This window comes from Mytilus edulis, chromosome 2, assembly GCF_963676685.1.
Source record: "Mytilus edulis chromosome 2, xbMytEdul2.2, whole genome shotgun sequence".
Taxonomy (NCBI): domain Eukaryota; kingdom Metazoa; phylum Mollusca; class Bivalvia; order Mytilida; family Mytilidae; genus Mytilus; species Mytilus edulis.
In genome coordinates this window covers 65310533-65326066 of record NC_092345.1, presented here as the reverse complement: position 1 = coordinate 65326066, position 15534 = coordinate 65310533, and the positions used below count along the sequence as shown (strand labels likewise).

General features: G+C 32.6%; 1 protein-coding gene across 1 annotated transcript; it reads right to left on the bottom strand.

The window, feature by feature from the left end:
- Nucleotides 1-1487: 1487 nt before the first annotated feature.
- On the bottom strand, nucleotides 1488-15528 carry LOC139512673 (uncharacterized). Its single transcript, XM_071300464.1, has 7 exons — nucleotides 15357-15528; nucleotides 9724-9866; nucleotides 9088-9201; nucleotides 7821-7934; nucleotides 3891-4043; nucleotides 2571-2779; nucleotides 1488-1889 (listed from the first exon to the last, which is right to left on the bottom strand). The coding sequence occupies exons 1-7, from the start codon at nucleotides 15473-15475 to the stop codon at nucleotides 1704-1706; spliced, it is 1038 nt and encodes a 345-aa protein (XP_071156565.1). The 5' UTR covers nucleotides 15476-15528; the 3' UTR covers nucleotides 1488-1703.
- Between the last annotated feature and the right edge of the window lie 6 nt (nucleotides 15529-15534).

Below are 15534 nucleotides of genomic sequence, written 5' to 3'. Positions count from 1 at the left end.
TAGTTCATCATTAATGTGTCTTTCAGATAGAGCTTTGGGATTAAGTAGTTATATCCATTTATCAAAAGATTGATATTCAGCTAACCTGACTCAAAGGGTCAAGTGAGGTTTCTCAAAAACCAGTTTGTTATCAATGGGGCCAACAATTGTGTAATTCTGACCCGACAAGTACAACTTAGGTAGTAGGGTTTTGTTTTCTTTACGAAGCCTATGTTGATATTTAATTCATAGTTGACTTTTAATGTTTTTTGAGCTTGTGTTGACTAAATCTAAGATTGCCTTGTCCAGACGACAGTAATCCTCCAATGTATTGTAAACATTTACACACAGTCTACAGTAAAACACACAATTAATGACAACAAATGATGAAACAACGTTGTATTCTTTACATCTTTGGTGAAACAGTCTTCTCAGGATATGTTCATCCTGCAAAACATTTTCCATACCAATGATTAGCTTGGCATAAACACATATTTATAAGTGACATAAAACTAATATTTTAATTAATGCTTATACTTGGACGATTTTATGAAGCCGTTGCAGTTTACATAGTTACAATTTGCTGGTTTCTATACCATATGCAATAGTACAAGATTTTGTTTTAAAGAAAATGATAAATTTATTTGTTACTGTTTTTAGTTCAGTCATCTATAGGTGTTTGCATATTGTGTCAAGTCCTTAAATCACTTATCTTTATTGTTTCATATCTTGCAATTGTTGTATGTCTTACAAGATTACATAAGAATGGTGGAAACTATGTTTCAACACCACCACCACATGTTACACTTAATCCTACAATCCAGTTCAAGCCTTGGTCGTCTTGCATTTCTTTTGTTGTTTTTCTATAAACGGAATGCCTAAATTCATTGGATCCAATGACAAGGTCACATCAGCAACTGATACACATTTTGTCAATTGTCAGAGGAACATACTTTAGTTTCAAACTTGCGTACAGTTTGAGAATATTCTTAGAAAGAAAATTAACATTTTTGATTTTGAGGTCAGTAGATAGGTCAAGGCAAAGAAATATATTCACTCTGGTCAAGGTCATAGTCACAGTGCATATGGCATAAAATTAAAGTTAACATGCTGCACAAGGAGCGATATGCTGGAATTCTCTGGTATAGCTTTCTCTATAAGTTATTGAGAAAATGGGAATGTTTCTATCAAGAAAATGAACTATAATATAAAAGAGAAGATGTGGTATGATTGCCAATGGGACAACTGTCCACAAGAGACCAAAATGACACATACATTAACAACTATAGGTCACCGTACGGCCTTCAACAATGAGCAAAGCCCATACCGCATAGTCAGCTACAAAAGGCCCAGATATAATGTGTCGAGAATTCATTATCAAAGATTCGATGATTGAAAATGTCCCTATTTGAGTTGATTGAAAACGAATGCCACTCAAACCATTGTGTAAGTCTATCGAAATATCAATATGTATTTCATTACTGCATTTATGAGCAAGTCTTACTCAAACACAAACATTGTCTCAAGTAAATGATGATATCCAAAAAAATATTTGGGTACACATCTTGAGAAAATGTTTTTACCAAGTCAGGAATATGACAGTTGTTATCCATTCGTTTGATGTGTCTGAGCTTTGAATTTTGCCATTTGCTTAAGAACTTTCCGTTTTAGAATTGTCCTCGGAGTTCGGTATTTTTGTTATTTTACTTTATTGATAATATTAACTATGTATTTTGTAATTTGATTTTTACCTCTGGTAATGTGTAACCTGGTATTTCTGGTACTCTTACAACAGAGATACAGGGTGCTTTCATGTCTTCTGGCATGACTAACACGTCCGTCTTCCAAGATGATGTCAACATTGGAACTACTTTACTCAGAATACATTCTGCATATTCATGAAGCTTTTCCTATGATTATACATACATTTAATATAGTTCTTTTAAAAATATAAAAGATGACGAAGTCTCCAGAACATAGTCATTAAAAATATAAATAATAACAATTTATACCAAAAAAATCTATGAACTAACATGTATAAAAAAAATCTATGAAGTAACATATACCAAATAATTCTATGAACTAACGTATACCAAAACATTTTAGTAAGTTTTTCAGTCATTCACAAGCGCACAGTACTCATAATGGGGCTGCATTTGTTCTTGAATCTAGTATGTCATTTCGAACTTTTCGAAGCCATTTAGATCCTACCCGATTTTATCAATTCGTACCTGGCATCTAACTCCCTGTAAATTGTTAGGGTAGTACCATCACAAGCTTACAGGCCACACCAGCAGTACATATCCAGTTGAGTTATATAAACTTATGATATTAATGACAATGTTCATGGCAAATGCTTCTAAAATAAACTAGCCATGGGGTTTTCTTTTTTCATTAGGCACATAAGACATATAACAAAATTACAACCAAAGCTTACCAAAAAGACAGGTTGTGTGCTAAAAATCTAACAGCATGTCCGTATTCAATAATTGGCAAAGTTTTTAACATATGTAAAATTATTATCAATAACATAAGGAGTACTTGGAGATTCGCGTTGCATATGCGTAAAAATAGCATTCTTGAATACTTACAAAACCACCTATTTTGCGATGAAAGTGAATTGATTCAGGAACTACACTGTAAGCACTGTCATCTCGAGTACCTTGGTTAATAAATGAATCTGTAAGACTCATCTGATATCCTATTGACGTCACAACAGGAAAAATAAGGTCATGGTGTATACGTTTTACATGCAAAATAGCACACCCACGTGGTGTGTATAACCATTTATAGAGATTCCCTACAAAATATTTTGGCCTAGATTTCGGTGATCATATGGAATTGTTATCACAATTTGATTGAAGTAACTTTTATAGCTCATCAGATATACCAGGACTAAATTTAGTATTATACGTCAGACGCGCGTTTCGTCTACATAAGACTCATCAGTGACGCTCGAATCCAAAAAAGTATGCAGAGTAATAGGGAAAAGTAAAGTATCCCAGATGTAGAAAACATTATATTTATACTTTAATATACAAACATTTTATGCTTGATATTCGAGTTTAATTACAAATACACTGGAATGCAAAATACCATTAAAATTTGTATTCTAATATAAACCAAATATTATCTTAAAACCAACAGGGATTAAAAACAATTCATCGTCGACTCTTCATTGAGCGTCATTGCCGTAGTTCTGACTAGGTAAATATTTACTTCAAATCATAATTTTAGAATAAAAAGAGTTAACGGAATGGACTTTGTAGCTGTGGACACTTATGCTTGTCATTGATTTTAATAAGCTTTAAGTAGCTGCGAGTACAATGAGTTCGTAACTTTGTGTCGTTAGTTTTTATTTTAGTTGTTTAACTTGTTTTTATGCTTCGTGCCGATCTGATAAGTCGGGCTATTTTCAACTGATTTTTACAGTTTTTTTTTTTTTTTTTTTTTTGGTGTGCTGCTGCATCCTCTAGGCTACCCAACTTTCCCAGGTTAGGGTAGAATTAGGCGCTCATAAAAAATGTGTAACCCCGCACATTCTGTATGCACCTGTCCGTGGTAGAGAGCATATAAATCATTGTTCGACGATTGTTTGGTTTTGTATTCGGTCTGATTTTACGATTCTTGTCTTTAGTTGCTTAATTAGAATAGATGTGTCAATCGGACTTTGATTGACAGAATATTTGTGTGTAATGTAATCATTGACGGATCCAGAAAAGGGGGGTGGTCCGGGGGTTGGTTCCACCTTTTTTGGTCATCAATGCATTTGAATGGGGACTTATAATTGGAACACCCCCTTTGTCCTGGGTTGGGACCCCCCTTTTTTTTTAAATGGCTGGATCCGCCCCTGGTAATGGTACACGGTTTTCAGCGTCGTTGATGCATGTTTTGAGAGAATATTTAATCACCAGTGTAGAAATCAGCATTGAGCGATTCTATATCTAAATGAACTTGCCCAGCAGCATGCGCACCATCTATCATACACAGTATCCCATGTTCGTTGCACAGCATCACTAATTTTTCAACGGGCATTTTAAGCCCAGAAAAGCAGATTATGTGGTCTGTAAGATATAAATATAACTAATCATATTACGGAAACTACTCAATATTTCGTAGTTATCAGTATGAACTAGATAAGGTTCAATAGTTTTCCAATTGAGGTTCGTGGTCTCAAGGCTACGTTATTCGCAAGTTCTTTATTTCGTACCTGCCTGTGTATATTTATTTCATGTTTGTCTCGCCTCAGTGCGATTAAACTCAATAAAATGTAAGAAATATAAGTGCTTATCCGGCGGCGACGATAACAATTTTGTGAATTATTAGTATAAAGGTTAATAATTCTCTCTGTCAGGTTCATCTGACATTTGCCTCATTATTTGGTGTTTGACATTTTCAGTGTTCAGTAGTCGAGCTTGCGGCTTTTGTCGCAGAAAGCTCGGCATTGGGATATGGATCCGGCGGCGGCGGCGGCGTTAGTTCACTTCTTTAATTCTTTATATTTTAGAAGGTGGAAGACCTAGATGCTTCATACTTTGTATATATATATATATATATTCCTTTTATTTTCCGTCTGTCACATGTTCTTTATCCTTAACCTCATTGTCATGGTTCAGTGACTACTTGAAAAACTATTTTTGAAAGGTTTATTTCTCACTTATTATGAGTAATAGAATAACTATATTTTGTATGTGCGTACCTTGCAAGGTCCTCATGCCCGTAACTTTCACTTGACCTTGACCTCATTTCATGAATCAGTGAACAAGGATAAGTTTTGGTGGTCAAGTCCATATCTCATATACTATATGCTATAGGTCTTGTATATTTGGTATATGGAATGAGTGTAAGGTGTTCATGTCTAACTGGTAGGTGTCATTCGAACTTGACCTCATTTTCAAGGTTCCGTGGTCAAAGTTAAGTTTTTGAGTTTTTCTTTTTTTCTAATACTATATGCAATAGGTCAACTATATTTAGTGTATGGAAATATTTTATGATGTACATGTCAGTTTCGTATGTTTTATTTGACCTTGACCTCATATTCACGATTAGTGTTAAGTTTTTGTGTATTGGTCTGTTTTGGTTCTTAAACTATAATCAGTAGGTCAACTATATCTATTACATGGAAGAATTGTAAGCTGTACATGTCTGCCTGGTATGGTCCATCTGACCTTGACCTCATTTTCATGGTTCATTGGTCAATGTTTAGTTTTCTTAGTTGAGTCTGTTTCTTAGAAACTATAAGCAATATGTCAACTATATTTAGTGTATTGAATTATTGTTAGGTGTATATGTATTTCTCGTTTGGTTTATATGACCTTGACCTTGGATCATGTTAAGTTTATGTGATAGTTGCAGTATATTTAGGACATCATAATATCAATGGTTAATAAAGAAGACGGGACATTTCAGTGTGTGCACTTTTGTAAATATAGGTTAGCTCTGTTTCTCATATATTATTAGCACAATGTGAACTACATTTGGTTTATGAAATGATTATTTGGCATAAATGTCCGTATAACAGGGTTCAGATGACTCTCACTTCATTTACATGCATCATTGATAATGTTAAATTAATTAAACCATCTAAGATATTTTCATATATCTCAGTAGTATTTTGGAAGATCGCTTTAACCAACTGTGTATATACTGTAGTATTAAAAATAAATTCAAACGAAAAACGAACTTCAATTTAGTTAATTAATTGTTGTAAATAACATACGATTATAATGCTATATTTGTTTGTTTTTCAGCTGTTTTATTTATGGTTCGTTGCTTCCAGGTTTGAACAGGAATATTTGTATCTGCATTTAAGGGACTAAATCATTATACTCTTTGAAAGATGGGTTAAATAACAGTAAATAATATGTATTGATATCCGATGAAAAGTAAATCAAAGTACTGAAGTACTGAACATCGGATGACCGCAGGTTCTTGTGGATGGTCAAAAGCACATGTAACAGAAACAGACCACATCTCTATACCTGAAACTGGGGTTAATTTACAGAGATATTTTTTTTCCTGGTACAAGTTCGTGCTTAGATGATGAATAAATGACAGGAAATTTATCCTCACCGTAATAACTATTATATTGTAGTGCAATAAAACAGTATACCTTGGACTATTATACTAATATAATGATAGTCCCAGAGAATACACTGGTTTGTTGTTATATATTATTTTAATATTACGGTTGCATGTATATATAATTTTCATCTATTTGTATATGATCATTCTATTCTACTATTATTAAAGTGCAAATTCCCCTGGTAGTGTTTGTAACTGGGCAATAATTTCCTTTATTGATTAAATTTTAATAATTTTCATAACCAATTTAAATTAACCATTCTGTTAAAACATTTCAACTTTCCAGACGCAAATGTTGAAAAACGGGACAGAAATAAAATATGTTACAAGACATAAACGTGTAAAAATAAATATATATTTAGCTTACTAAAAATATTTTCATAGTGTTACTTTGATATCATTTCTTTAAACTAAGTCCCACACATAATTGCTCATTTGATATGTGTCATCCTCATGCGATACGAGAAGTTTTCTTATTGCTAAATAGTCTTCTCGTCGCTAAATTTATTATTCTTGTCGCTTCTTGTCGCTAAAATTCTTCTGGTCACAATTAGTGAGACCGCTAATTTTAGTTTAGTTTTATAGTTTATTAAAGAAAACTCAGCCGAAGAAGACTGCGTAACAGGAGCATATTATACACAATATAAATTACAACATAGTTCATAATACAAACAGAATACATTTTTAAATTATACATCTTCAGAAGTTTGTGTTTATTACAGTTTTAAATTAGACAAGCATCTTTTCTACCTTTTGAATAAAAATTGACAGCTTAGACAGCACATTACTATTATTATATTTAAGCATGCCAAGTACTTTTTTTCATTTGGATATTTTATATAATATGGAGGTATGAACTTCCCCCTTCAATCCTTAACTTCACAATTGGTACATTTACATATATAGTGGTATACATCCCCAAGACCAGCTTTACAAAGAGGACAAATTCTCTCATTTCGTGGTACATTTCTCCATCTTCCTGTTTCGATGCGATGGGTTAAGATTACAGGTAGTCATAATTAACACTACGTATAACCTGTGCAGAGATTTTGATTTTACGATAAATTTATGAATGAACGATAATTTTATGAATGAACATGAGCACCTGACTTTCTTAAACACCAATTAAACATATAAAACTGTATTTAACATGTTTAATAAGAGACAATTCAGTCAAATTTTCAGTACTAAATCAACAACTGAAATGATTCCATATTTTGTTGAAACACCGTAAGAACGGAGAACAGAAATTATCGCAGGTATAAAAATGCACTTTTTTTCACTTGTCATGACCGCGGATCTATCGATTAAAAACCCAAAACTAATTTGCATAATTTATGCATGATGGAAATTTAGACGATAGCAATACATCGAAATCACCTCAAGTTCATTGCGATGTAAAAATACTGAACTTCAAGGAAAATTAAAATCAAAAAGTCCTTAATCAAATGGCGAAATCAAAAACTCAAACACATCAAACGAATGGATAACAACTGTCATGTTCCTCACTTGGTACAGGAATTTTCTTAGTTAGAAATGGTGGATTAAACCTGAATGTATAGCTAGCTTAACCTCTCACTTGTATAATAGTCGCATCAAATTCCATTTGAGCGAGAGATATGGGGTCGTTGGGGGCTTTACTTTTATAACCTTTGAGGTTTTTTGTGGTTTTTTTTTTTTACATTATAACACACATACGTCTGCTATTTAAGAAAGCTACTATTAGAATATTAATAGTGCATAGAAAAATCACTCACCAATAATTACAAGTCGTACGTTTGGATTTTTTTCAAAATATTCTACGTATTGTTTTACTATTTCTTCGTCTGCTTGAACCGGATACTCTAAATGCAGACATTCTGATCGTATGTCTGAAATGATTCGGTAAAGAAACCATCGAAATTACACATTTTCTTCGTAAATTTCTAGTTCAATTTTCTAAATTGTGTCATAACTTAGGTTGTAGTTCCTAATTTCTCTTAGACGGTTTTGGTGTTTTTGTTTCTATGCTTTCAAATGATGTATATTTATGGCTTTTACATGACCACGAACGTGTTTGATGAAGGCTATGATACCGGAGATGTTTCCCCCCGGTAAACCGAGGGTATCATTCGTCCAGTAACCATCGTATTGGCATGATTTAGATGATGCATTTTATTTCTTAATTTCAAACTAGCTATATATGTTATTGTGCTAAACTTCTGATTTGGTTTTGAAAATTTACATCAGGCTTTTCGTGGGTTTATATTTAATCCAACTTTATTTTACTTTTGGCCAGGTGCGTACATGCTGAATGTTATTCCAGAAACATTAGAATCCTATCCTTAAAGAGCACATGGTCGAATGTCATTTAAATTTTTACCAATACTTGGCGGCAGACGTCCATTAGTCGAGTTTTCCTATTTGTATCCTTTTCTTTGGAACCCGTGAACGGGATAAAACTCAAACATGACAGAGATGTTCCTTTCAAACTCCATTCCAAGATGTAAATACTTTTGTGTCGAATTGTCAATAAGGAATTCAGCAGTAATATTTCCTACTTCTGATTGGCTAAACTCATAGTTTTACAAATGTAAGATTTTCACTACTGAATGACTATCATGTACGCTAGGTATTCACTGTCTCCGACTTTTAATGTATTTTGTGTAATATTTGGAAAAAAAATTAATTAATTTCAATGTTCTAAATCATTGATAATCAGAATTGCAAAACGTCATTTTATGTTTGGTTGACGAACAAAAACATTCCAACAACCCTTTAGATTGTTGGTGCGTATTACAGTCACTTGTTTCTATATATATTGGATTCAAAGCATGAATTTTACAGCACTGGGAATTCGGTCTGGTACGATGAAGGATATGTTTCCCCTCTGAACAAAGTGTGTAGCCTACGGGTTTGAATTTTAGGCATTTAATTTTAAGAAATGTTTTCGCAAAATATATTTTACTCTGTTTTCCTCTTTCTACCCCTGTATACTTGATATTAAAATATACAGTGGGGACAATCAAACTACACAAAACTTACCAGAAAAACGAGCGGTAGCCTGACATGCCTTTTGGACACCAGGGTATGACTGGTTTGTGTATAGTATGATATCATCGGGTCTGAATCTTATTGATCGTAATATGGTATTGACACCTACGATATGCAATATATATACATGTACATGTATAAACAAAGTCTGCGTCCAAAAAAAATCTTTATGCAATTTGAAAAATTCCCTTATTCAATTAATTATCTATGTTTATGTTTTAATACTATTAAAAGACCTACGATCATCAACTACAATCCTTAAAGTTGAAGGTAGTAAAATATGTATTGCTAAATCTTAATTTAAGAGGTAATAGATTTTTTGTTGATATTTTTTTAATTCACCTTGAACAAAGTCTGTTTGGTTGACACACACAAATTGATAGTAATGTACCCATTTTTTGTATTTTGGTAATCATATATCTTCATAAAGTAAGAAAGTGAGTAGATCATTTATTATAGTGAAATGTGTAGCATGAATAATATTACATAATAAAAATACCATTTCATTGTTATTTTAAATAACACCCGGCTCGTTGTATTGGACCTATAAATCACTTTAAACTTAATGTTCATATTTTCATTATTTTTTTATTTCACATTACTGGTTCACATAAACAAACATTTTACCTGTTGTTACATTTTCAATAAATACAAGATCTTCTGGATTAGCATTAACGAAATTAGCTATGGCATTTCTGGCTGCAATCCACTTCTTTTTTCTTGTATGACGGTACCATTTCTCTGGGTGGCTGTCTATTTCATCTAAGATTCTAGCACATGAAGGTATATTTTTTATTAAATATTTGATTAAATCAGGTAAAAAATAGCCTATATGCAAATTTTCATCAAAATTTCATTATGGGATCAAATCTGTATGATCGAATGTCCTTAATAGTAACCGGATGCTCCGCAGGGCGCAGCTTTATACGACCACAGAGGTCGAACCATGAACAGTTGGGGCAAGTATGGACACAAATTCAAGCTTGATACAGCTCTGAATTTGGATTGTGATTAAATAGTTGACACAGCATAGGTTTCTGACACAGAATGCATGTGGTCTAATGAACTTAAAGGGACACTAGCTGTCAAACTCATGTTCATCGATTCTAATAAAATTCACATATTTGATTTATAACAATGTAAAACATTTATCCAAACTATTAAAAGTCATAAACATGGCACAGGCATGAAAATACGTAGCTTCGTTTCGTGTGTATTTGAGTCTAGACGCCATCTAATTATTTGTCGAGTTGACCTCTATAGTCATTCGATTGCCATATTATAAGCGATGTAAACATAAAAATAGATATAAATAGATTAAGCAAACACGTGCTGCTGAATTATTCTAGGTCTATTTAATTTCATATTACAGACAAAAAAAAATGTTTATCATCGTTTTTACCTGTATTAGAATGTTTATTTGTGGATCGAATCAGTCAATCAAATGATTTGCCTTTGTTTCACTTTCAATGTTGACATTCTCTTCCTTTTAATAACTTTACACATAAAATTCACGTGTTATCCATCTCAAACTAAGGGGTTAAATTAAAGTTCACATGAATACGGATTCAATGAGGTCGAATTATTCACTTGCAAGTGAACAATTCATAATCAATGTTTTTGATTTTTTTTTACAAAATTTTACCTTATTGGCTACTTAAAAGGAATCATTATTTCACTATTTGTATTTCATAACTGATTGAGCCAAAAAAATAATCAATTAGGTTTGTCCTATATCTCGTATCTAGTGCCCCTTTAAAACAAATATAAATTTACCTATTATGGTCCAATATCCAAAAACTAAATAAGTGGCCATGGATTGATTCAGCATATCAAAGAATCCAAAGAATTCAATTTTTGCTGAAATCAAACAAAGTTCAATTTCGGACCCTTTTGACCTCAATGTGGACAAATTTGATAACAAGGTCCAAAAATCTAAAATATAAATCAACAAAAACTATAAAAACCCTATTTCGCGTATCAAAAATAAACTAACAGAACTAGCCAAGGAATTTGTTTTTGTCCCGGCTGATAAAGCTGCTAATAATATCATTATTGTTTGACGTAAATTTTATATAGAGGTTCTGCAAAAGGAAATCACGAATTCACCAACATTCCAACTGACTTCATTTTCAGAAAACGACATCTGTAACAAACATAAACTTTTAGCTACTTCTTTACAAGCAGAACCAAACACAATGAAAGTCCCAACTATGTACTGGCTTCCGAAGCTGCACAAAAAACCTTACAAATATAGATTTATTTCATCTTCCAGCCATTGTTCAACTACTAAATTGTCTGTTTTACTTACTAGTACACTTGGTACAATTAAAAACCTGATAATAAATTGTTCAAATAAGGCCTTTGAAAATAGTGGAATTAATTACTTTTGGAGTGTCAAAAACTCGTTGGAAGTACTTGATAAATTGCATGCATATATTGGTGATTTTGAATCTGTTCAAAGTTTTGATTTTTCTACCCTATATACCACTTTGCCTCATATTCTTATTAAGAAAAAATTCACATCCCTAATTAACTGGGCATTTAAAAAGTCGGAATGCGAGTACATATGTTCAAACTCTTTTAGATCATTTTTTAGTAGCAATAAACAAAAGAACTATGTCAATTGGACATGCTTTGATACTATTTATGCACTTGAATTTTTACTTGATAACATTTTTGTTCGTTTTGGAGATTCCGTATATCGTCAAGTTATTGGAATTCCAATGGGGACTAACTGTGCACCACTTATTGCGGACCTGTTTTTGTATTGTTATGAGTTACAATTTATGACTAAAATTAGCAAAGACCCATCAAAACAACATTTGATACAAAAATTTAACAATACTTTTAGATATTTGGATGATATATTGGCTCTAAATAATGACGACTTCAGTATGTATACTAGAGAAATTTATCCTGTAGAACTTACTTTAAATAAAGCTAATGATAACAATGACCACTGCCCTTTCCTCGATCTTGATATCTATATCATAAACGGGAAGCTTAATACAAAAATTTATGATAAAAGAGATGATTTTTCATTTCCTATTGTTAATTATCCATTTTTAGATGGTGACGTTCCCTTGTCACCATCTTATGGTGTTTATATATCTCAACTTGTACGATTCGCTCGTGTATGTAACAATGTATTAGATTTTAGCGAGAGAAATTTATGTATTACTGAAAAATTATTACACCAGGGTTTTCGATATCACAAACTGGTCAAAACATTTACTAAATTTTATCACCGGTATAAGGAAATAATTCGTAAATATAACTCAACATGCAGACATCTTATACGTTCAGGTATTTCACATCCAAAATTTTATGGAAATATTCTTTATAAAGCACAAAAATGTCAGTATTCTCCTCAGAAACTAACAAAACCTTTAAATAGACTTATTAAAAGGGGATATAGTTACGATACTGTTGTCAGGTCATTAAAGATTGCATATTTTGGCTTTAACATTGATTCACTGATAGGGTCTTTGCATCGGAACTAAACACATTTATTTCTAAAAAAACAGTTGTTGGCATGACACGGGTTATGTTCTTCTCATATATTTTATGATAGTATGATACTAAACCCCTAACGGGAGGGATTGTACCTGATATTCATATGATGAAGACATAATCTTTCAATCAGTTTAATTGAGGTCTGGAGCTGGCATGTCAGTTAACTGCTAGTAGTCTGTTGTTATTTATGTATTATTGTCATTTTATTTATTTTCTTTTGTTACATCTTTTGACATCAGACTCGGACTTCTCTTGAACTGAATTTTAATGTGCGTATTGTTATTCTTTTACTTTTCTACATTGGCTAGAGGAATAGGGGGAGGGTTGAGATCTCATAAACATGTTTAACCCCGCCGCAATTTTGCGCCTGTCCCAAGTCAGGAGCCTCTGGCTTTTGTTAGTCTTGTATGATTTTAAATTTTAGTTTCTTGTGTATAATTCGGAGTTTAGTATGACGTCCATTATCACTGTACTATTATGCATATTTTAGGGGCCAGCTGAAGGACACCTACGGGTGCGGGAATTCTCGCTACATTGAAGACCCATTGGTTGCCTTCGGCTGTTGTTTGCTCTATGGTCGGGTGGTTGTCGCTTTGACATATTCACCATTTCCTTTCTCAATTTTATGGTTAGATTCGGCATACCAAAGAACTCCATACATTCAATTTTTGTTGAAATTAAACAAAGTTAAATTTTGCCATTTGGACCAACTTGAAAACTGGGCCCATATTCAAAAATCTAAGTAAATGTTTAGATTCAGCATATCAATGAACCCACAAAATTATTTTTTTGTTAAAATCAAACTAAGTTTTATTTCGGACCCTTTGGGCCATAATGTAGACCAATTTGAAAAAACGGACCCAAAATAAAAAATATAAATACACGGTTAGATTCGGCATACCAAAGAACCCCAATAATTCAATTTTCGCTGAAATCAAACAAAGTTTAATTTTGGACCCTGTGAACCTCATGTGGACCAATTTAAAAACGGGGACCAAATTCAAAAAACTTAATACACGGTTAGATTCAGCAGATTTAAGAATCCCAAGAATTCAAGAATAAAACCCCATTGAAATTGGTCCAGAAATAAGCAATTTATACAAAGTGTTAGAAAAGTATTGTTTTTTCCCTTTTTGGCCCCTAATTCCTACACAGTTTGGGCAATAACCCCTAAAATCAATCACAACCTTCCTTTTTTGAATTGGAACCTTATGGTACAATTTCAGAAAGATCCATACACTTACACACACGTTAGGGGACGACCATTTGATATTCTGGGGAGGGGGCAGGAGAATTTGGTTTGGATCGGTTATTTATTTTTGTAAACTAAGAGGACAGGTAATCTATTTTCTGCAGTATTGAAACAAGATTTTTTATTTTCATTAAAGCAAGGGACTGATTATTTATTTTCACAACTATATTTATGATATTCGAAAATACATACAATTTTTAAATTATTTGTTTATCATAAATAATACATGTATAGTCAAGTCATTATGTACCATTTAATCAGAATTAATCATCATCCTCTGCAGAAATGAATCTTCTATATTCCCAACTGCATATACATGTATTGCATACAAGCATCAAACTTTAGTTGTATCTAGTCTTTTTTTAAAGTATTGGCAAACATGTTTTGCCGAGAGCGAGGCAAACAAATTTTTGAAGGGTTTTGGAGCCACTGAAGGCCCAAGAAACTATAGAACAAATGATGCAAAATCATGCTTTCTGGGTGTTCCCCCAGACCCTTTCTAAATCTGAAAATGCAAGTTCTGTTTTAATAATTTTTTGACAATATTTTGGTCTCAAAGCAAAATGTATAGATTCAGCGTAAGACTCAAGTTTCTAGGGACAACATCAAAAGACCTGATGATCAAGTTAATAACAAACTTACTAAATTACAAAAGGAATACATTAACAGAATACAATCAATGAACAAAAGACAAATAAATAAGAAACATTGATCCCGAAAAATCAGGGACTACGCCTGAGGGAGAACAGAACTTGCTCCTTGCAAGGTACTCGCCGTGAACACAATTTGATATGGAGACCAGCGTTTGGTTTTGAAATTTCCTACATGGTCTCAATGTTAAGTTACGGCCCTGTAATAAAAGTGAGGTATTAAAGTGTTACTGAGAAAATATACCTCAACTTAAATGAAACTAATTTTCAAACATTTCAAGTACAGTACATTTAAATAATATTCATACTTTTATTATTAAAAGATTTGGGAAGTGTTTCCCGATTTTTTTTTTAAAAAGATGAATTTATGAAGAATCTGGTGCCATAACATACTTTCGATTAGACTTGCTGAGTTATTTATTTTCAATACATTGCAAGTCAGGTAATTTATTTTCTTACTACCACAGAACAAACCATTTTTGTTTGTAATTATCAAGGCTGAGTTATTTATTTTCAAAATCCTCCTCAGAAAATTGTACTCGCGCATTTATTTAGTTTTTCCGACGCTACCAATCAGATTATTTTTTTTCAAAATTTCACAATATAAGGTCTGCGGGAAATCTGAAAATCTGTATTCAGAATAAAAAAAATGTTATCATCTGCTTGACCACTATATATTTTTTCATCAAATTGGGTAACAAAATATTTCTTTAGGAAAAAACAATAACCCCCCATTTTTTGCAGATAAATGGTCGTTCCCTTATACTGCCACTCATAGATACTTACATTTTTTGCAGTTAAATGGTCGTTCCCTTATACTGCCACTCATGGATACTTACATTTTTCTAGCTTCTTGTACCCTTTTGGGTACAGCGCCGTGGGCTCCGTGATTTATAAAACAAACATCTTCTTCAAAAGTGAACTCTTTCTGACGAATATCTTTTCCAAATGAAGACATTGTCACGTACTACGCAGTGTGGTGTGAAAATCTATTTGTTGTGTTTATTTTAATGTAAT

Coding starts and splice junctions, on each gene's coding strand:
- LOC139512673 (XM_071300464.1), bottom strand. CDS start 15,475: ATGTCTTCATTTGGAAAAGATATTCGTCAGAAAGAGTTCACTTTTGAA. Junction 9,202..9,723: donor TATTGAAAATGTAACAACAG/GTAAAATGTTTG, acceptor TGCATATCGTAG/GTGTCAATACCATATTACGA. Junction 7,935..9,087: donor GGCTACCGCTCGTTTTTCTG/GTAAGTTTTGTG, acceptor GAATCATTTCAG/ACATACGATCAGAATGTCTG.